The following is a 22,969-nucleotide window of genomic DNA, read 5'->3' as shown; positions in this document are numbered from 1 at the left end:
AGATGTGTAAATCCCAATGGTGGACAGGAATAAGTCCTAAGGGGTACGGGGACAGCGGCGGGTGAACCCTGGGACTGGGACCTCCTGAGACAACTGGAAGGGGTTAGGAAGCATCAGGCCTGCTCAGACTTCCTAGGTCTCTGACCTCACAGGGCTAGCGAGTGTGTAAGAAACCAGCCCATGCATCTAATGCTGCTGACCCTTTGTGTACTTGCGCCTTCATGCGTGGAATCTCCTTCTCTGGTGAATTTTCATTTCTCCCCAAACCTCTGCCTCCCTGAAGAAAGTCCCCACCTCATCTGAAGTCAGGCAGTAATAATACAAACCCAACTCACACGGCCTGCTTGCCAAGCTCCAATGTGGGCTCTTTGTCTTACTGTAACCTCGTTCATGATCATCTGCATCCTCTTGAAATAACGGCTGAACAAGCCTGAGAACAGGAGTGTATGGAAAGGGCCCTGAGTGCCCACAAGGTGTGGGATTCAAGTGAATTGCTGTCCAAAGCAGGAAGGGGGGGGGTGGAATCAGATATGGACTGGGGAGATGGTTCCGTGGATGAAGGTTGTTACTATCAGGTCTGAAAACCTGATTTCGAGTCCTGGAAGCCCACAGGGTGGAAAGACAGAACAGACTCCAGGAAATTGTCTTTGGATCTCCCTTTATGTGCCAGAGCAGTGCATGTATGCACCTGTGCATGCATGAACACACACATACATACACCAATGTAATAATAAAAATAATTTTGAGATCCTAGTGTTCCAGGCTAAAGGGATAGGGGAGAGACACCTGATGCCCTCCACATACCATGCTGATTTGAAGGTAGGGCACACACCTTGAGTAGAATAAATACCTAAAACACTACATGACAGATTTGGGCCACCACAGGGACCAAGTACTCTAATGGTTAACTCTGCTGACTGAGCCCAGCATGCCTGGGTTAACGTCCCATCCTGCATGGATCAGGCTGAAAGGTCATCTTGAATATGAGCTGGAGAGTGAACCAGCTGGGACGTCTCAAGACTTCTGCTAAAGCTCAGCTGAAGCGGGTCTGGCAGTCATCCGGCATTGAATTCAGGCTATCTTACAGAACATCTAAGTGCCAAAGATAGAAAACTGCTTTGTGATTAGAAAGGCAGCGAGGCATTTATTCAAGCTCATGAGTGGGCCAAGTTCATTTCCATAGTGCTGAGTGCACGGGTTGCAAGCGTTTCCTTCCAGCACAGCTGTGTGCCCACCGCACAGCTCGCCGGCACCTCGCGCATGCGCAGTCCTCGGCTACGCGGGCTGTGATGTCAGAAATAGAAATGACTGAAACGTCCATTCTCCCCGCAGCTGTGAAGTTTGGGGCGGGATCTGGCAGGGCTGGACAGTAGGTTGTTCTAATTAGTCTGTTATCAGTTTACCAGGATTTTAAAAATCAGAGGGCAATGTCCAGCCTTAGACCACGTGGCAGCTAGTTACGCCCATCATTAATGAATTTCAAGCAGAGCCTATCAAGAAAAGCTACAGGTCACGAACATTACCGTTCATAATTTTTCTATGGAAATACTTGTCAGCAGATTGCCGATTAATAGAACAATCGCTTTGATGTCAGACCAGCCCTGTGCTTAGACTGTAATCACTGAGAGAGAGCCTGAGTTGCCTTTTGTTAAAAGTCTTTCTCTCAGCCAATGTTTCTCAACAGGTCAAAGGGCAATATTTAAAAAAATAAAAATAAAAAAAAAAGTCGGAGGCAGATTGGTGTATGAGGTCAAATAAAGCGAAAATACCCAGGAGACCCCGTAGATGCACATCGCAGTTCACAGTAGGGGAAGGGCTGAGCTTTAGCCACTACCGCTGGACCATTTCCAGGCTGTCTTGAAGAGCTCCAAGGGCATGGACTCCAGGGAGAAAACCAGGACTAATGAGCAAGAGTCACAAGACCCTGGAGTCCAGCTCTCCCGGAAGACCATCTGATAGCAAGTCAAAAGTGGCACAGCTACTCTGGGAAAGAGCACTCCTCAGTCCTGGGAGTGCTCCATCAGAGGCTAATGGCCACCAGGCCAGTGGGGGTGCTCCATCGAGGCTAACGGCCACCAGGCCAATGTGGGTGCTCCGTCAGAGGCTAATGGTGGCCAATGGGGGTGCTCCATCAGAGGCTAATGGCCACCAGGCCAATGTGGGTGCTCCGTCAGAGGCTAACGGCCACCAGGCCAATGGGGGTGCTCCATCAGAGACTAATGGCCACCAAGCCAATGGGATTGCTATCAGAGACTAATGGCCACCAAGCCAATGGGAGTGCTATCAGAGACTAATGGCCACCAGGCTAATGGGGGTGCTCTGTCAGATGCTAATGGTCACTAGGCCAAAGAGGACAGAAAAGATGCTAAATTTGAGAGGAAGGTCAGACTAAATGAACTCTAAGGCCTAGTCTAAATCTTGTCAGAAACTCACGCCCAGTGAGGCACAGCTTTAGTGACGTCATCTCAGGTGGACACATGGAGATGAGCACCGGACAGAGAGCCCACTTTGATTCTGAAGGCTGTTTGAGGACCACCAGTTACCACATGCCAACAGGCACTGGGCTTTCTCTCTTGGCAGAGAGATGGAGAGAGCTGGGGGTGTAAATACACAGAGGACCCAGGTCCCCTAACGCTCCCAGGTTTATCACCTGACCAGCTAGAGAACACAAACACCGGAATTTCTTACCAGGAGACTACTACCCACTCAGTCCCCTCAGAAATCATGGGAGATGGTGCTCACGACAACAGCTGGGAAGACACCAGGAAAGCTGTCTGCTGTCTCACTGTCCCACCCAAGACCATCTTGGGTTTCCAGATAAGAGACAAATGCTTACTGCAACTGCATTGACCACAGACGGCTTTATAATTAAAACAGCATTTTAAAGAGCCTTAGCACACACGCAGGGACGGTTTCTAGCCTGCTGATGACTCAATTAGCATAATCACGGCTGTAATTACTTCAGCGCTTTTTAGGCTTCTCGGATATATTTGGAAGTTATTGATATTGCTAAATATTCCTCTCATACTATCAAGGCCCAAACAGCTCTGAAAACATCCCTGGCACATTTCCTCTTTCCCCCCTCCCCGCAACATGGTTCTATAACCTGCCTTGTAAGAGGTGGAGCTACTGTGAGCGACGAGACACCCGTGAGCCATTCTGCCCAGTGGCAGCCCACCATGGGGGTGCCAGATGCCCACAGCACTGATGATGGGAGTTAGGACAGTAATAATGGGAGTGAGGTGTCCTGTGTACCCTGTGGAAGTTCTGTCAACACACCGTCATCACTCTTGTCACAGAGGCAAACATTGGGGCTCCAAGGTCGTTCGCCCAAGACTATAAAGCGCTAAGCAACAGAACGCATTTGTGGGCGCCGTCTGCAGCTCACATGCAGGGCTTTGCAGCTGAGCTCTGGACAGGAGCATCTGCAAGTGCAGTAGGACTAAGTGGAGTCCTTTCAGGGTCACCTCCCATCCCCTGACCCACCACACACCCAGCAAGCTCTCCCAGCCTTCTTCTATTTGTATTTCTGTCTCCTCTTTTCACTTCCAGGGGAATTGTAACCAAGGGCTTTTCCCCAGAGGCACAGAACAGCGGTCTTGAAATTCAGAGTTTGAAAGAGAATGTGCTGTCACCCTTTGAGTTCCTAAGATCTGAGGAATCTAAGTGAACTCGATTATTTGAGGATCACAAAAGTGAGAGGCTTCTGGGACCAGGACACAAACCCTTCGCATCCTATCTCAAGCTCTTTTCTCAGAATGACTTATTTCTAGGGTGGCAGTCAGCCTGTTGCAGGGGAGTCTAGGCTAACTCCCACCCTCAGGTGGGTGGAGCTCTCCTCCAGAGTCCACATGAATGCTAAGATGATAGGACATTTTAATTTCTTGTAGCATCCTTTTGTATTTTATCTTTATTGCCTTTTTTTATTTTTTTATTTTTGGTTTTTTCGAGACAGGGTTTCTCTGTGGTTTTGGAGCCTGTCCTGGAACTAGCTCTGTAGACCAGGCTGGTCTCGAATTCACAGAGATCCGCCTGCCTCTGCCTCCCAAGTGCTGGGATTAAAGGCATGCGCCACCACCGTTGCCTTTTGTTTTAAACACGTCTTTTGTGGCATGCAGTGCCCTGTGGTGTCTGAGCATTGGAGAGAAAAAAATGCAAACTCTATACTCAGAGAAAACACCATCATAATCAATGTACTCAGAGAAAACACCATCATAATCAATGTACTCAGAGAAAACACCATCATAATCAATGTACTCAGAGAAAACACCATCATAGTCAATGTTAGTGCTTGCTATCTCTCAAGAAAACCCATGTTCATGCTACAACCATGGCTGATGTCTATTCTCCATATCAGAGTGTTCAAAGAGCTAATGTAAGTATGTCATCAAAACAGAGGCACTCTGGGAAATACTGCATATGTATCTTGGAATCACAGGCATGGGTAACAGGCATTTAACATGACAAGCCCTTCCGTACACAAAGGTCTCATATTTGGCGCCTGCACTAGAAATGCCAAGACACAGCACCAAGCAATGCCACTCGGGAAGTCAGTACACATGAAAGATGAAAGGGCATCACAGATTGGAAACCTATAGGTGCCAAGTGAGGAGTTCACGTGCCACGGCAGGTGAGCTCAGACCAGCACCATCCCCAAGCCTGGTCCCCTTGGACCAAGGGCTTCAGTTGAGACTCTAAGCAGAGAGAATTAATTTTCTGAAGCTATCCTGGCAAATGGCCACACACTTGGTGGCTTAAACTTACAACCAACAAACCTCTCTCGGTTTTTGATTTTGGGACGAAGTCTCGCTATATAGCCTAGGCTACCCTCAGACTTAAGCATCCTCCTGGGTGCTAGGACTAAACACCTGCTCTACTACCACCCCACTCTGAAGTTTAAAATTCTTTAACAGGGCTGGAGGCCAGAAATCCCAAGCCCAGAGTCAGCAGAGCCAGGCTCCAGGGGAGAATCTGGTTGGGACTGTCCTGGTCTCTGGGGGATGTGGCTTCCCTACGGTTCCTTGGCTTGTTGCTACAGACACACCTGCCGCCATCTTTACATCATGTCCTCTCCTGTGTCTCTCCCATGTGGAGTTCTCGCTGATTCACTGAGGGCCCATCGAGACAACTCAGAGTGCCCCGCCCTGCTCAAGGCCCTTAAATGAACATGTCTACCAAGGCCCCTTTCTAACCCACGTCACCTCCGCAGGTTCTGAGGTGAAGATGTGCATCTGTCTTGTAGGGGGCCAGTAGTCAGCCCACTACCCCAGGTGGACGAGACACTGAGGTGGAAATGTGTCGGGACACTTGACTCAGGTAGGCCTGAGACAGAAATAGACAGCGGGGTCGTTCTCTCTGCTGGGCTGACCAGAAAAAGACCGCTCCGAGCAAAGGAGCCACACACTACTTCTCTCATCCATCCTGGTCTCCCCACACTCACAGGTGCTGGCTAACGGTGGCACTTATACAGGACATGGGGACTTCTGAAGGCGTCTCCGGCGTCTAAAGACAGTGCTTTCCAAAGAGGTGGTCACCTGACTCTGGATACAACAGTTAACATGTCTGGGCCATATGTCCTTTCCATGACAAACAATTCAAACCTCGGGACTTGTTCTGGGATTTGAGAAGACAGGTGAGGAGATACCAGGAGATATAGGGATGTTCCTGGGTGGTCCTAACCTGCTACATCCCCTCCCTACTCCTCTTACTGTGGCCTAAATACATGCTGAGCCTCTCCACGGCCACCACCCCACACTGGAAGGATGAGACAAGGAAGCAGTCACCTGTGGGACACCTTGAGGGTCCCAGGGACTGACATTTGTAGAAAGAGAGTGGTTTGATTGTCAGGTACTTCCACAAAAGGTCCAGTGTAATCAGGCAATTTGTACAACCCAATAAAAAACCAAGTCACAGAGAGGCTAGACAGGTTATAAACTCTAAGATTCAAGCTCAGGCCCTCTGTCTCCAGAGCTAATGCTGTCTTTGATTTTCTATGACTATCTGCTATTGATATATAGTTTGATCCCCTGAAACTCACACCGAACTTTGTCACTGTGGGGCACGGGGAGGTATGGCCCTTTAAGAAGAGATGAGGTTGAAGCAGGAGTTAGCTCTCCCCAGGCAGTAACACAGAAAGGCCCATGGTAAAACTACAAGCTGGACATGTAAATGTGAGAACAAAGGAAAAATATTTCAATTATCAGTCAGCGAGGTCAGAGATAAGCAACATCTGAAAAGCTGGTGACTAACAGTGCTGGCCAGGGCTGGAGACCCATAGACGAGCCAAGGTCAGCAGCTAACAAAGTGGAAGTGGGAGACAGATGGCAGCTTTGATGTGAGACCACCCCACCGCCACAACTGGGTGAGCAGCCTGTGAGCAGAGCCTGGCCACCTCCCTGGTTACACTGAAGGAATATGCTCAGCGTGTCGTGGGTTCCATAGCTTGGTCCATGATAGGCCCAGACAATTACCCAGTCCTAATAGAAATGACCTCAGTCTTTGTTTGCTTTCTACTGAAGTCTTATAAAAAGCCCTAGGGGAGCTCAGTGCTTGCTTATTTGTTCCCCCACCCCCAACCCCTGGAGACTCCTGCCACTCTCCAGAGTCTCCATTTTCTTTCATTTCTCACTTTTCCTTAGTGAAACTTGCTTTTCCTTCGCTTAGAGCCTCATGGTACCTCTGTTTTTAGCCTTCATCAGCATGGAATGGGGCTACTGACCCCCTGCTGACCCCCTGCTGGCCACTGACTGCCCAACACTTAAGTCCTTGAGTCACACACATGGGGACCCAGAAAGGCCCTGGTGCTCTCAAAAATCTGCACCAAAGCCATTAAAAGGGGAAGGCTGCCTTTCTTCCTGGGGTGACTTCTCATTAGTCACCCAAAGCAGCCAAAGCAGGTTGTCACAAAGGCTGTTGCAGGCTTCCTCCTGCTTTGCCTCTTGCAGTCCCTGCCCCAGACAGGGTTTCTCTGTAGCTTTGTGCATGTCCTGGAACTAGCTCTTGTGGACCAGGCTCGAACTCACAGATATCCGCCTGCCTCAGCCTCCTGAGTGCTGGGATTAAAGGCGTGCGCCACCACCGCCCAGGTGCCTCTTACACTTTCTGCCACGAGTTCAAGCACAGCATCCGGCTTGCCTTTGTACTTCCCTGACTCCAGAGCAAAGTAAACTATTCTTTATTCTTTATAAACCATCAGTCTCAGCTACCCCGTTATAACAAGAAAGGAACCAAGATGCCACCAGAAGACGGACAATGTGACACGGCCGGAGGATCCCACGGTCACACCTCCTCAATGTCTTGTAGTGCTGATGTAGTCCACACTTTAAAAAGAAACCTGATCAAATTCATGCCTCTGAAGAAAAAAAATCAATGGACGAAGTAATTCCCTCCTCTTCTTCCTCTCTTCTCTCTCCCTCCTCCTTGACCTAAGTCCTATAGCCCAGCCCGGTACCAAACCTGCAATCCTCCTGCCTCAGTCTCTTAAGTGCTGTGATTACAGGTATGCACCACCACACCCGGCTTGGATCTCAGCATGTTCCATACTCAACTAAAAACATCAACACGGGAACACTGTATTTTAATTAACTATGCAAAACTTTGCAAATTCTCCCCCTGCCACCCTGCCTGTCCTACAGATTCTGGCACCATTGAGCCAGGGCTGGTTGTGAGTTCTGAAGTATAGCAGAATCTACTAGCCTGCATAAATTACCTCTCATCAGGTGACCTCGAGGGAGCTCAAATGCCACCAAAGATTAGCCCAGGGACAAGAGGGTGACAAGAGCAAGCCGTGTCACTATGGGGGAACTATTCCAGAAATAGATCGCTGTCTTTCGAGTCCCAGGCTGAGGCGGGTGCAACACTCGTGAACTGTGGTGGCAGAGCTTAACTTTCTCATTTCTGGTTTTCATGGCAAACGCGAACAACTCATTAAGGAATGGAAGCTGTGCCCTCTTTCCACCCAGGGCTTTGCATCCGTCGGTTTCTGGTCCACAGTGCTCTGTTTGGCTCCTCTGTCCTTCACAGCCTTTGTACTTACATCTGCTCAAGCACTTTCAGTAGCAGCTTCTCAATAGAAGTGGTTGAAGAAGAAAAAGAAAACTTGGCTATAGGGCTCTTCTAGTAAAGACAAGCCATACCCATTCATTTTTGTCTAGCTCTGCCTTCTAAATGCATTACTTTAAAATTTCTAGGCAGGAATGGAAGGGGGGCAGTGGGAAAAAAACAAAGGGAAATTGAAATTACTCATATTTTATAAATTTAAAAATAGCAAGTCTCTCTCCTACTTATATATCCGTTTGCCTACTTCATGAATCCACAGAAGAGTCTGCACTGGAATCTTTCTACCCAGCAACTGCATGCCTGTTCATTCATTAACTTAACTCACGCGCACCGAATGCCCTCAGGAGCCAGCCCAGCACTTGGACTAGCTATTTCACTTAGTTCTCCTCGCCTCCCTCAAGAAAGCAAGTTCAAGGCCGGGCGCCTTTAATCCCAGCACTTGGGAGGCAGAGGCAGGTGGATCTCTAGGAGTTCAAGACCAGCCTGGTCTACAAGAGCTAGTTCCAGGAAGCAAGTTCATTCAACACTACACATTAACTGGGGAGTATCTACACAGAATGGGAGACACATGGTGGGGAATCTACACAGAAATTCATGACTCCCTAGTATTTTACGCATTCGAATCTGTTATAGAAAGTACAAGATCAAGTCAATTCAAGAATCAAAGACAGGCAAATTCAGTTTAAGGAACAGAAAGCAAGTCAGAGGTATAGAGGCTGATGGCCAGTTTGCTGTGTTGGATGAAATCTTAAGAGAAAAGGATTTAGAAAGACGAAGTCTCATGACCAAGAGGATGTTTTTATTTTCTATTTTAAAAATTTGTGTGTATGACTATGTGAAAGTGGCACGCATGTGTGTGATGTGTGTAGTGCATGCGATGTGTGCAAAATGTGTGGTGTATGTGTAATGTGTGGGCATATGTGTCTGTGCACGATGGATACATGTTTTGAATCAAGCTTAGTGCCCTCTTCCTGCTGACGCCCAGACTCCAAGCAGAGTGAAATCGGGTAAAGCTACAAACATCTAGGCTGTCTTATACATTCATATAGTAAAAACAGAAGTCTCCAAAAAAAAATGTAGTATGTATACATGTTTAGTACATTCAGCACGCACCCACACATACATATGCATATGCACACACATGACAAATATTCATATATATATATATATATACACACACACACACACACACAATATACTTTTTGGAAAGAAGCATTATTCTGCCTTTAAAACGGATGAACTCTTTCCATTGGTGACAACATGGAAGAAACTGGAGGACGCTGTACCAAACACGGAAAAGCACACTCTGCGCCATCTTATGTAAACGTGTCGTCTAGAGCTCTCCAAAGCAGAAGGTAGGGTTCCAGTGCCACACACTAGTAGATGAGAGGACACGGGGGTGCAGGGTCAAAGATCAAAGTTCCCGTTACTAGGGACAGGAAAATCTGAAGATCGAAGGTGCAACACGGGAAGAATTGGTGAGAAAAATCACACTGTCCATCCCCGGGTTCTGCCACCCCTGGAGTCAACCAACTACAGACTGAAAATACTCGGGAGAAATTGTGCCCAAACATGCACAGACTTCTCTTCCTGATATCATTCCCTGAATATAGTGTATACCGCTACCACGGTGTTTTCTATCAGGAATCTGGACCACCTGCAGAAGAGAGGAGGGCGGTCTATGGCATTTCACACAAAGGGGCTGTGCACTCTCAAATTCTGCTATCAGTGGGGCTCCTGGAACCGACACCTTTGTGAATACCGTGGGAAGACTGTATGTGACATTGGTCAGGGCAGTACATCTCTATGTCTGTGCATGTTCACATGTTCATGTGTGCGGATGAGGCCAGAGGACAGGTTTACATACGTACAGATGGAGGCCGGATGGACAATCTCAGATGTTTTACATCAGGAGAGGAACACCTTATTTTTGAGAAAGGGTCTCTCATAGCCTGGAGCTCACCTACTAGGTGAGGCTGGCCAGTGAACTGGAGATCTGTCTGTCTCTACCTCCCCAGCACTGATTCACTGTGTCTGTCACCACACCCAATGTTAATGTGGGTCCTGGGGATTAGACCCACGTGCTTGAACACTCCACTGAGCATCTCCCCAGCCCAGGAGAGAAGATCTCAGAAGTGCTTGTTATCCACACTAGAGACCCAACAACGAAGGATGGCTGGGAGTTTGTTATCTGCTTGCTATCTGGCTTGTGTTGATCACTCACACTGTATGCGAATATCAAAACAGCTCAGTATAGCCATAAGTATATATAATTTGTTAGTTACACCTCAATAAAGCTATGGAGGAGATTATGTTTTTGAAAGCTTGAAAATCTCCATAGCATGGATCTGAAACAAAGCGTAAATGTAAAGCAAACTGCGGGCAAAGGTGTTGGTTGGCTGACTTCTGGGAGCTAAGCGAGCTAACCCTTCCCCACCCTCGCTGCTGCAAATCGAGATGATTCAGAGGAAGTCCCCACAGCACAGGGAGAGGAGGCTTTGCCATCTGCTCATCCAGGGAGGTGGAAGGAGGCAGCTGAACCTGGGCCAGGTTATCTCCTGGTCTCCTGGGGATCTGGGACATTCCATTCTCACGTGGAAACGAGTCCCAGTGCAAGGTGACACTTGCCCTGGATCAGCGTCCATGGGAGTGGAAGCTAGGCAATGCACATCCCAAACCAAGGTGGGTGACTGTAGATCTGCTAGCACCACGGATAATGGCCAGTGACATCAACAGGGGACAAACCCACTCCAAAGAAGAGGAAAGCCAGGGCGACCTGAAAGGCTTTCAAAGTGGCCCCTTCAATACAAGGAAGTGACCACACATGTCTTCCCTAGCTAGCATTTTAACATTCCTCCGGTTCAGCCTGTGATGTGGAAATCTTGCCGCTTTAAGCATCTAGCTTGTACTTCCTGTGATGAGGCTGGAAATGCACTGTGCGCTTTATTTAGCAACTGACAGATGCAGTGGGAGCAGCTGAGTCCCCAAAGGGCCAGCAAGGGAGAGTGACCAAGGCTCCTGAGACCAGGGCGGTATCCAGGCCAGTGTGTGAGACGGATGAAGACTGGCGGCGACAGGGGTATCACGTCCTGGGTCAGAACACTTTCCTTTGTCTGAAAATGGGATGGTGGGGAGACACAGTACACAGTCCCTCCAAATTAAATAAAGGTTTTATAACTAAATTCAGGCTAGCTGTAAACTAAATATATTGAATTCTCTACTTTCTCTGTCATGGAGGAAATATTAACATTCACGCTAACAAAGTGTTCTCGTTTGCTTTCCTCTGCTGTGATCCACACCAAAAGCAGCTTGGAAAGGAAAGGGTTTATTGGGCTTCCACGTCCTGATGTGTTCGTTCCTGAAGGAAGTCAGAGCAGGAACCCAAGGGAGGAACCTGGAGGAACACTGTTCACTGGCTTGCTCCCCATGGCTGGATCCGCTTGCTTTCTCATACCATCCAGGACCGCCCCTGCAGGGGCGGCACCGCCCACAATGGGCTGGTCCCTCCTGCATCAACCAGCAATCAAGTCAATGTCCCACCGACATAGTACAGGTCAATCAGCTAGAGGCAATTCTGCAGTAGGCTGGTCCCTCCTGCATCAACCAGCAATGAAGTCAACATCCCACCGACATACCTACAGGTCAATCCGCTAGAGGCAATTCTGCAGTGGAGGGTCCCCCGTCCCAGGAGGCTCTTGCTTGTGCCAAGCTGACAAAACCCTGACCAGCGCATAAGGCAACTGTGTGTGCTGATTACACAGATCAAAGCAGAAGGTCTACTATAAAAGATGACCGTGATGTATGGCCAAGAAATGTTCATGCACTGGGTGGGACCCTCTTGCTGTTTTTATGGAAACTGGGAGGGAAAAGAGCATGGTGAAAACCTAATCAACCAATCTCAATGAACACTCTAGAAAGAGTGCTTGCAGTGAGGCTGGAAAAGCCACAGTTCCTGCCAGGCTGTCACGCTTGCTACTTGGCAGGACCTGTCCTCCCTGTGGAGCAAAGGAGGGCAGAAGGAGACACGCTGCTTGGAGTAAGTGGCCAGAGTGGGAGACAGATGACACTCTTCCCCAGTTCTGAGTGCTGGCCAAGGGGGCAGGCACAGCCATTCCCAGGAGAGCAGATCTCTCGGGACCTATGGTGCGTTGGTCAGCAACAAATTCAGTCCAGGGAACCCTGATTGCTCTTCGAGCTGATGAGGGAGAGGGACTTGATCGGGGGAGGGGGAGGGAAATGGGAGGCGGTGGCGGGGAGGAGGCAGAAATCCTTAATAAATAAATACATTTAAAAAAAATAAAGTTTGAAATAAGCTAAAAAAAAAAGAAAAGAAAAGAAAAATATGCCAGAGGCAGGGGAGTTAGGTCAGTGGGGAAAAGTGCTTGTCACATGTTTTAGGTTGCTTTCTCTGTTATGAGAAAGACTACATCCAAAAGCAACTTGTGGAAGAAACAGTTTATTTGGCTTACATGGCCTGATTACAGTCCATCATTGGGGGAAGCCAGGGCAGGAACTCAAGCACAGAGGAACCTGGAGGCAAGGACTGAAGCAGAAACTATGGAGGAATGCTGCTTGTTGGCTTGCTCCCTGTGACTTGCTTGGTTTGTTTTTCTTATACAACTGAGGGGTACCTGCCTGGGGGCAGTATTGTCTACACTAATTACGGATTAGTTCCCACAGTCATTAATGAAAAAAATGCCCCCATAGACTTGTTTACAGGCAATCTAATGGAGGCAATTTTGTCAACTGAGGTTTCACCTTCTGAGATGACCTGAGTTTGTGCCACTCTGACAAACAAACAAACAAACAAACAAACGCACACTTAGCTACCACACACAAACATGAGGGCCTGAGTTGCTTGCTATAGACACGTCACAGCACAAGCATCCGAAACGTCAACATTCATACAACATGAGAAGCAGAGATGATAGGAGAGTCCCTGGAGGTTTATGGACAACTAGCCTGGCGTAAGCATCAGAGAACAATGAGACTGTTTCAGATGAGGCAGAAGGTGAAAATCTATGCTGCGATTGCCCTCCAACCTCCACATGCACATCATGGCACAGGTGCAGCCATATTCACCAACAGAAACATGCGAGCACACATGCATGCATGCATGCAGGCATGCACACACGCACCCACAGACACACAAAGATTGATGTAGTATTGTCATCTGTCAATCTGTTTGTGTTGATTTCATTGGTTAAGAAAGAACTGCCTTGGCCCTTAATAGGACAGAAAATTAGGTAGGCAGAGTAAACAAAACAGAATGCTAGGAGGAAGTGAGGCAGACGCCAGGCCTCTCTGGTCAGACGCCATGAAGCTCCAGCCCAAGATGGACATAGGCTAGAATCTTCCTGGTAAGCCAAACCTTGTGGTACTACACAGATTATTAGAAATGGGTTACTCAAGATATGAGAGTTAGCCAGTAAGAGGCTAGAGCTAATGGGCTAGGCAGTGTTTAAAAGAATACAATTTATGTGTTGTTATTTCAGGGCATAAGCTATCCAGGCGGCCGGGAGCTGGGTGGCAGGAAGTGGCCCGCAGCTCCACACTACAAAAGATAAATGCTAAAAAAATAAAAATAAACAAAAAACCCACATTCTTTCTTAACTCTCAAAAAAGATCTTAAAGTCTCCCTACATGTCAAGCTCACAGCAACCTTTAATGTGCCGAGAATCATGGAGCTGTGGATGGCAAGCTCCCTGACTGAGACAAGTGCTCAAACTAAGAGACACTTAGCAGAGTCACCACTGTGCAACGTTCCCATTGGGCCATGGCTTAATTATTGCTTCCAAATCTGGACAAAAGCAAATTCTTAAGCCACAACTTCCCATGGCAAAGGCAATGCCCATAGAGCCAGTAAATACCGAACAGCTCCAAGGCCTCTCAGGTTGGAAAATCCAGCTTTCCTGTATATCCCCTGTGCCTCCCCGCTCCCAATTTGGTGAAGCAGGCTAGAACATAGTCACTGATATGCCCATATTGCCACAGATTGGACACCAGCTGATCTGCCAACAAAGCCAGATTCTCCTTTCCTTGGAAAGGAAACCGTGAAGCAACCAATGACCACAGCCTGTTCCTTAGGACTTAATTCTGTCCTGTTTAACGGCTCTCTTCCTGTCACTCTTTCCCCGTTGACTGGCTTCCCTCAGCCCATTAGAAAAGGAAGCAGGAGAGGACTTAGCTCCTCACAAGCAATCTGGAGGTACAAGCTTTCCTCAAACGCTTGGTGAACAGAAGGAAGGGTGGGTGGGAATGTAGATGTTTGATGATTGGATACATGATTGCTGCTTATGTTGGTTGATAGGGTATAAGAAAAGGTGGGGAGGGCTGGAGAGATGGCTCAGCAGTTAAGAGCATTGCCACGCTCGCTGAGGACCGGAACTAAGTACCCAGCACCCACAATGGCAACTGACATCTAGTATAACAACTCCAGTTCCAGGGGAACCAATGCTGTCTTCTATCCTCTGTGTACGCTATACACATGAGGCGCACAAACATAACACACAGGCAAAACACCCATCCACATAAAATAAAAGTGAATAAATCACTAAAAAAGAAAAGGAGGGTCTTGGAGCAAAAGAGGTGGCGTTTTGGTTTGGCATCTGGTCCTCTCTGGGGCAGGTACTCTGGCTGGTGTGATTCCGTTTCCCTGGAGGGAAACTGGGAATGCTAGTGCCTGCGTGGATACACAGCTGCAAAGGCGGGAGTAAGCAACACGAAGAGCCAAACGCAGCTCTCAGTACCGGGGAGTAAGCAACACAAAGAGCCAAACGCAGCTCTCAGTACCCGGGCGAACACGAACCGATTCTCATCCTGTAACCAGGTATGTGAACTGAGAGCCCGAGTCTCCCAGGGGAACACACACCTTTACCTGCAAAGCCCTGTGATTCAATTTTGCATTTGAAGAGCAACAAGAGTTCAAGGGTTACCTGTCGGCTTCCTTGCTTGGAGGAACAGCTACTTGTGCTTCTTGAAGGAGAAACCAATTTTTGGGACACACCCAGGTTCTTCTCGTCACTCATTATGAAGAGCTGGTCACTCGGGCTCAGCGCAGACCAAATGCCATGAGAAGACGGTGAAGCAGAGAGGGTGGAGGCCGCGCGGGCAGGTGTCAGCGCCTACCTGGTGTGTCTAAAGACCATGGTGGGTGTCTCGGAGGAAATCCCTAAAACCAACAGAAAAGTAATTGGAGAGGCTAAAGAATCACAGAGGTTAGACATCACCTCTACTTAGCTACTTAGCAACTAGGCCACACCACATATTATAGACTCCCGTGGTCAAAAAACTCTGCAACTCCCCCATGGGGATATATATATGGTTTTTCACGTAGCTTTGAAATATGACAGGTTTAAAAACATTAGTATGGTAGTTTGAATATAGATACATATGAAACTAGTACTACAAAACACTCCTAAACCACAGTGAGGGAGCATTCACATCACTATGACAACAACACAGTAATAGTAATAGTAAGTAACTGGCACTGGGAAGGATATAGGGAAGTTAGATCCTGTCATTGGTGTGCACACAGAATATACAGCACAGCAGAGAGGGATTCGGCAGTTTCTCAAAAAGTGGAAGCCCAGAATTATTACACAATATATAATCTTACAATTTAGATTTACAATATAGAATTTACAATCCTAAGAGAATTGAAAACTGGTGTTCAAAGGGAAAGTTACAGACTATTGCTCGTATCAGCAGAATTTATAACAACCAGAGGTGGAAGCACCCTAAACTGATGAATGAACAGACTAAATCTAAGAAAACCTGTAAGAGAATATCATCCAGACACCAAACAGAACCAAGGACTCACTTATTATAATGTGGAGGAACCCTGCAGACACCAGGCTAAGTGAAAGAAGCCAAACAGCAGAGCCCATGTTATGACAGTCTGTGAAGATGACATCTACAGAGTCAGCGAACCCATAGAGCAGGGACAAAATGGATGTGACTGTTTAATGGTCATGGGTCCCTTTGGGGGTGGTGAAAATGTTCTGGAATAGACAGCAATGGTCGTGTGACACTGTGAAACTACTAAATGTCACTGAACCGGGCACTTGGAATTGTTGGAAAGAGGAGGTCAATGCAATGTGAATAATACCTATTTGCTTCAGTTTTTGCTGCTGTTGTTTTTCATTTTTTGGTTTTTTGTTTCTTTGAGAAAGGCAGTGGGTTTCTTATACCAAAGGATTTTATTTATTTGTTTAACTAATTTATTTAGTTTATGGATTTTTTTTTTTGAGACAGGGTCTCTATATCTAGCCTTGGCTTTCATATAACTCACTCTGTAGACCAGGTCGACCTTGAATTCAGAGATCCGCCTGCCTCTACCTCCTGAGTGCTGGGATTAAAGGTGTGCCTTATTTAAAATGTATATTTTGTTGATTCTTACTTTTTTTTTTTTTTTGGTTTTTTGAGACATGGTTTCTCTATGTATCCCTGACTCTCCTGGAATTTTCACTGTAGACCAGGCTGGCCCCAAAGGATTTTTTTTTTAATTCTTTCTAAAGACATCTGTAATACAATGTAACAGAAACAGGAGGGAAGGGGACAACAGAATTTCCCACATCTAGTAGCAAACTCTTAATTAAAACAGTGATTAGTGGATAGGGTACACCCTACTCGCTGCCAAACGCTATAACAAGGATTCCCACAAGTACTGTCTCATTCTTCAACAGTACGACGGGAGGGCAGCATCTCTATTTTACAGGGAAGACCACAGAGCCTCTATTAAGTCAGATCACTACCCAGATCACACAGATAGCAGGAGGAGCCTTTAAACGAGGAGCTGGAAAGAGGTGCGCCCCTAGTGGCCAGACACTGCAGTGAGAGCTATTACACCATCTTTGATGCATTGAACTCATGTATGGCAAAGTGCCCAGCATGGGGAAAATCACTAACCAGAGCCTAGTTCAGTCCACTTCCAAGTAGCTATTGAGTCTTCCAGCTACCATATATACATCAGTGATGGGGAGTCTTACACTGAGGGAGAGCCTCTCAGACTTCATAGAGACATTCCAGGAAGCACCATCTTCATCCGCAGCCTTGAGTTAAGAGCAATGAATGTGTTTAGTTTGAGCTGCAGAAGGCCAGGACTTTACTAAATACAGTTCATCCAAATTCCACAACTTCCCCCACACATGTCAACAGTGGAATGTATTATATCCAACCCATCCAGTTACAGTGTTCACATAAGTCCAGTTTTTAAAGAAGCTATATGATTGTCCAAGAACCAATTAGTCAGATAGGACATCAAACAGGACTAACTAATAAATACTCAAATCTTGTAATGTCTCTCTGGCAGCTTGCACTCTAAAAATGATTACATTAAATCCGTAAGATAAAATAAAAACAATACAGTGAGAAATCTAAATCTCAGCAAATGAATTAGGGCCTTATAGTCATAGAAGTCAATTCCCATACATGGTGGTTTCATGAGACACCCCACCCAAGCCCAGGTTCGTGTATTTGAATACTTGGTCCCTAGTTGGTGGCACTGTTTTGGAAGATGGTTTAGGAGCTTTTAGGAGGTGTGGCCTTACTGAAGAGAGCATGTCACTAGGGTTGGGCTTTGAGAGTTTAAGGCTTCTTGTTTCTTGCTGTTCACTCTTTCTGCTTTGTGATTGTGATTCAAGACTCAAATCCTCAGCTTCCTGTCCCAGTCCCTTAGGCCATCCCTCTGGAACCATGATCCCAAGTAAAGCTATCCATCTATAAGTCGCCTTTGTTGTTTTACGTTTTATCACAGCAGCGGAAAAGTAACCAACGCACCATGTTACGCTAACCTCCTCTACATCTCTGACAGCATCACCAGTTGGCCCCAACAATGAATAAGCCTGAAAGCAAACAACATTGGCTCTTCATAAAGTTAGCTCTACTTACAGGGTGTGACTAAGTATGGCTGAATTAGGAGGAAAGTAAACTAGTTTAAAAGTGCCAAGAGAAGCGGGAAAGGCATACTAATAGTTGGTTAACACTGTTGCCTATTGTCTAAGAAAGGGGGGGAAGTACCCAAAGGTATCCTTGACAATTGAGTGTGTGTGTACAGTCATCACTACGACAACATGTCCACAGTGGACTAGGGATACTAACACAGACTTCTGTCTGTGTGTGCCAGGTTTTGTTTTTTTTTTTAGCCAAAGGTTCCGATAAAGGCGAACATGGGAGGAGAGGTATGTGCGATCTGTGAAGGAGGGAGAATGCCTTGGACAGCAAAATGAGTCATGGGAGTCAAAAAACCCTGCCAAAGGAGAAGTCCAGACCCCACTCAGGCAACTGATGAGCGAGCAGGGTCACCGTTACCGCCTGATCTGGCCAATCTTACTCTGCAGGGAACTCTCAAGCAGGCCAAGTAGGCTCGGAGTGGGCTAAAGCTGATAATCTTGAGTTGGCACTCAGGGAGAAGGTCTCTGCCAGGACCACACCCCTTTCTCTTTCCCTGTTTCCTCCCATACCCTAAAGCAGCCCAAGGGTAGAAGCCAGGAAAATACTACTGTTTTGTTCCCCAGGATCTTGCTGCCCTCTAAAAGGCAAAGGAAACTCAGTCTAGGAAGAGGATGGGGTCGTTCTCAGAGCCAAGAACAAAGGAGCGGTGTCTCATGTGTGGGGGTCCCAGGCGCCACGGCTGGTCATTGTACAGGGACCAGTACCACACCCACTCACGGGGGCTCTTCAGGGCTAAGCCAGGACTAAGAAGGACCCCTGCATCTACCTCAGGAACTCTGCAGGGTCAGGATGGACCCACTTTAGGGGGCTAGCCTCGACTAAGGGACGTCTTCTACTTCAGGTAGTTGTCTTGACTGTCTTGACCTAGGAAAGCTGTAATGAATGATAAGTTCCTCAGGTCATGGGGCCAGGGGCCTGAGCTCTGGGATGCTGAGATGAGGACCGACCCACGAAAGACCAGTGTTCACACCTGACCCAGTGACCCTTGGATGGAAAAACCTCTATCTAACTCAAGGAACATGCTGTTCGAAACAAAATGTAACCGCATCCCTGTCACAAACAATGGCCACTTATATTCATTTTTCTTTTGCTGAGGTTTCCCAAGAAAGTGCACCAATCTTTGAGTACATATAGAATTGACTTCTGTGAGTGCATAACTACCACCTGGCTTCAGAAACAGAACATCCTGTAGCTCCCAGGAGCTCTGGAATCTCCTGGACCTGATCCCCGTCGCCCCCATAAAGGTATGTGCTCATAAATCTCTACAAATTCTTGTGGTGTGCTGGAGGGGCCTCATGGGTGTTTTGGAGGCTTTTGTGGATGTTGTCTTTTACAAGTGTTTGAGCTGTGGCAGAATTCGGTGTCAGCCCGCTTTCGAGTCAGCCTCATCACCGAGCTGGGAAGGAAGAGACCACACTCTCCCATTTTTCTAAAGCATGGAGCCTCCTATCTGAGGGAAAAGCCAGATGCACCCTGGCCAATGTAAAGATACTTTGCCAGGCCTCAGAGCTGGACTGTGGCCTTTTTCACTGCTGTTCAGCTTCTTTAAAAAGATGAGAAACCAGCTGTAGCTATAAGTTCAGTGAGCATAATGTATGCAAACATATGCCATTTGGGGGAGCTAAGAGAATAGAGTCCTAGCAAAACGTGGGGAAGAGGACTAGAAAGATGGCTCATCAGTTAGCAGCATGTGCCGCTCTTGCAGAGGACCCGGGTTTGATCCCCGTAGGGTGTCTCCCAGTCACGGTAACTCCAGCTCCAGAGGCTCACGCACTCTCTTCTGGGGGCACTAGACACACACGTGAAGCACAGACATACATTCAGGCAAAATGCTCACGCACATAAAATAACTAAGTCTTCTGAAAAATGTTTTTCAATGGGTCAGAATAAAGACCAACATATTTACGAGATGATCCTAGGAGACATTTCTTTTTTTAACTTCACATGAAAAAGGAGACACTATTTGGGAAAGAACGGAGGGCGGCGTGCATGCCACAACACGCCTTGGCAGGAGCCTAGTTTGAACTGGTGCTCTCCTACTTCAGAATGTACCTTTAGAAAGAAAGCCACTTCCTTGATCTGGTAGAGGGTTTTTCCCACGCAAAACAGGAAATAGTATGCTTCATCTCTCAGGACGCCGTAAGAAGGAAATGAGGAAAAAAAACCCAAAAAACCTAAGGCGTCAGGTTTGGACCGAATAGACAGACTTGAGTCCCATCCCCTCCTCTCCTGGTTTCTGCAGTCCAAGACCTCCATGCCTCGTTCAACCCAAAGCCAATAAGTACTGTAAAGAAATTCAGCAGTTATCATTTCAACAAACCACACACAATCGAGGAGTCCTAGCTGTAAACCATCAGAGCAATGAGCTCCCTCTGGAAGAAGATAGAGCAAGAAGGGGAAGGTCACACATTTCATCCCCACTGGCTGTCCCCCAAAGCAGGACAAGGGTGGGGCAGACAGCTCAGTCTATAAGGCACTTGCTATGCAGGCAGGAAGACCTGGGTTCAGATTCCCAGCACCCACAGAAAAGCTTGGAGGGATGGTGCGGACCAGCACCAGGCAGATGAAGACAGGCGGGTCCCTAGGGCTTGTTAGGCAGTCCGTCTAGCTGAGCTGGCAAGCTACGGATTCACTAAGGGGCTTTGTCTCAAAAAATAAGATGGGGAGTGATTGGGCACCTGACCTCAACCTCTGCCTTCTATATGCACACACACACACATACACACACACACACACACACACACACACCAGGTTAACACTAACAACAAAGGTTAACAAAGACAAAAGACGGAAAACAGTGGCCTGTAATCCAGCTCCTTGTTCAGCTATCAGGGCTGGGGTCTGCACTCAGACGCTGGGCCAGGTTTTCCTTGCACAGCTGAAGGCACAGAGGCAGAGTTCTAGATAATTAGCAATAGTTCAGCACAGCGGATAAATTATGCCCTGAATTGGCACCAGAAAACCACAGTGGGGTGCCCACTCCTATGCTACGGTGAAAGAAAGTATTCTGACACAGGCGTGGGCCCTTTCAGAGAACATCTCAGGATAACTCTACTTCAGACACACTACATGTCGGAAGGACAGATTCAGTGATGTGACTTAAATGTCTCAGGATCAGAAGGTTCGGGGCGCTGGTGGGGCCTGCAATCACCTCAGCTATTGATGAGCAGTGCTGAACCTATGTGCAGTTCTTGCTGACCTTTCTGATCTATCTGTCCCTAGGTCTGGCAGGACCAATAGTGCCTGACTGTCCCTGGGGACAGACACTGACGCTCAAAGTCAAAGCCTCCACTCCGGCACCCACAGGGCAGCTCCCAGAAGAGCATGCTTCACTGTAGCCTCTCCCTCTGGGGAAGACAGGAGTCGAGAGTCTACCGATCCAGATGCCTGCCCCACATGGCCTATCCAGACAGGATGCCATTTCTGCCACCGGCTCCTTCCTGGTCCTTCAGAAGCCACTTCAGCAAGGCCCATGGGTGAAGCTGTGAACAGCGCTTGGCAGCGGTGTCCAAGTCCAGGCCCGGGTCATTCATTTGCCACTACAGACTGAACAAAAAGTACAAACCCTCCACCAGTCACTCCCAGAATTGTGGAACCCCAGGGGGAATTCTCACCCAAAGCCAGCATTCTTTCTACGACACTGCATATTATTAGCTCCATTGGCTTCCCCCACGATAGGAACGATATTCTGACTTAATTGCTAAACTGCGGTTTTCCAATGTTTAGAAGTGAAATTCATCTCACTGTACCTTCCATACCTTGCTTCTCATTTCCTCTCTGCCACTAGAGAGGAAAGCGCCAGCCACTTGCCCACCATACCCGACATCAGACAGGTTACCACCTTCACTTGCCACCCAGCAAACAAACAGCCACATCATTTTAAACACAGGGTTATTTACTCCGTGCGTATGTGTGAACGGTATGCATGAGAGCCATAGGCATGCAGGTGCCCGTGGAGGCCAGAAGAGGCCGTCAGAACTCTTGGAGCTGGAGTTTACAGGTAACTATGAGATGCCCCAAGCAGGTGCTGGGAACTCGACCCTGGTCCTCTGAAAGAGCAGCAAGTGCTCTTGACCACTGAGCTCTATCTCCGGACTCTATGCAGCTCCTTCTTCCTTAGTCATTTCCCACGCGTTGTCTCCAGCCCTTTTGGAAGCATAGATGGAAACTCTCACAATCGGCCTTCGTGCTTCCCTTACTAAAAGACAAGATCCATTGTTCCAGAGAGAACATAAGGCTGCACTCACTCCCTTGCCTTGAGTCCACTGAAACTGTTATTGTTGTCTCTGTCTTCATGCCTGTTTGTTTCTTAAGACAGAGGCACTCTGTTTAGCCCAGGCTGTCCTGAAACTCTGCCTCCTGAGTGTAAGGGTTTAGATATGTGTCACTATTCTAATCTACTGAAATTTTTAATTTGGTTTTGAGCCTTGACTCTAAGAGATGCTCCCAGCTCTCTCTGGCACCAATGCCTTTACAGTTCACTAGGACTGGCAAGTCGTAGGAAATGCTGAGGAGCTGGGCTTGTTTCTCCTAAACAAGACTCTTTTACTTCCTTTAACTGGCATTGAAGAGTTCACCATTTTCTCATACCATCATCATTATTAAATTCCATTGTGCTAATGTTTACCTGCTTCTGGATAGTTCTAAGTCATGATCATTGTTTAACACATTCCCAGGGTGATGTGTGTGTGCATTGTTTGAGACCAGGGTGATGTGTGTGTGCATTGTTTGAGACCAGGGTGATGTGTGTGTGCATTGTTTGAGACCAGGGTGATGTGTGTGTGCATTGTTTGAGACATGTAGCTGGTATTCTCTGTCCTTCTCTTACTTTGGAAATAATGTGGGATTCCCCTCTGTGTGCTGTGAATATGTTTGATTACCATTAGTTAATAACAAAGCTATTTCAGCCTATGGCAAGGCAGAATAAAGCCAGGCAGGAAATCCAAACAGAGAGAGA

General features: G+C 47.4%; 1 protein-coding gene across 2 annotated transcripts in view; it reads right to left on the bottom strand.

Annotated features, from left to right (window-relative positions):
• The window catches only part of Osbpl3 (oxysterol binding protein like 3), a 173,615-nt gene that overhangs the window by 68,508 nt on the left and 82,138 nt on the right, over positions 1 to 22,969 (bottom strand). For both annotated transcript variants that reach the window (XM_013353566.2, XM_013353567.2), the window contains exon 2: positions 14,994 to 15,229. In XM_013353566.2, coding sequence (XP_013209020.1) covers positions 14,994 to 15,086 — 93 coding nt within the window. In that variant the 5' untranslated portion in view covers positions 15,087 to 15,229. The remainder of the gene's footprint in view (positions 1 to 14,993; positions 15,230 to 22,969) is intronic.

This window comes from Microtus ochrogaster, unplaced genomic scaffold (genome assembly GCF_000317375.1).
Source record: "Microtus ochrogaster isolate Prairie Vole_2 unplaced genomic scaffold, MicOch1.0 UNK11, whole genome shotgun sequence".
Lineage (NCBI taxonomy): Eukaryota > Metazoa > Chordata > Mammalia > Rodentia > Cricetidae > Microtus > Microtus ochrogaster.
This window is presented reverse-complemented; position numbering and strand designations above follow the sequence as displayed.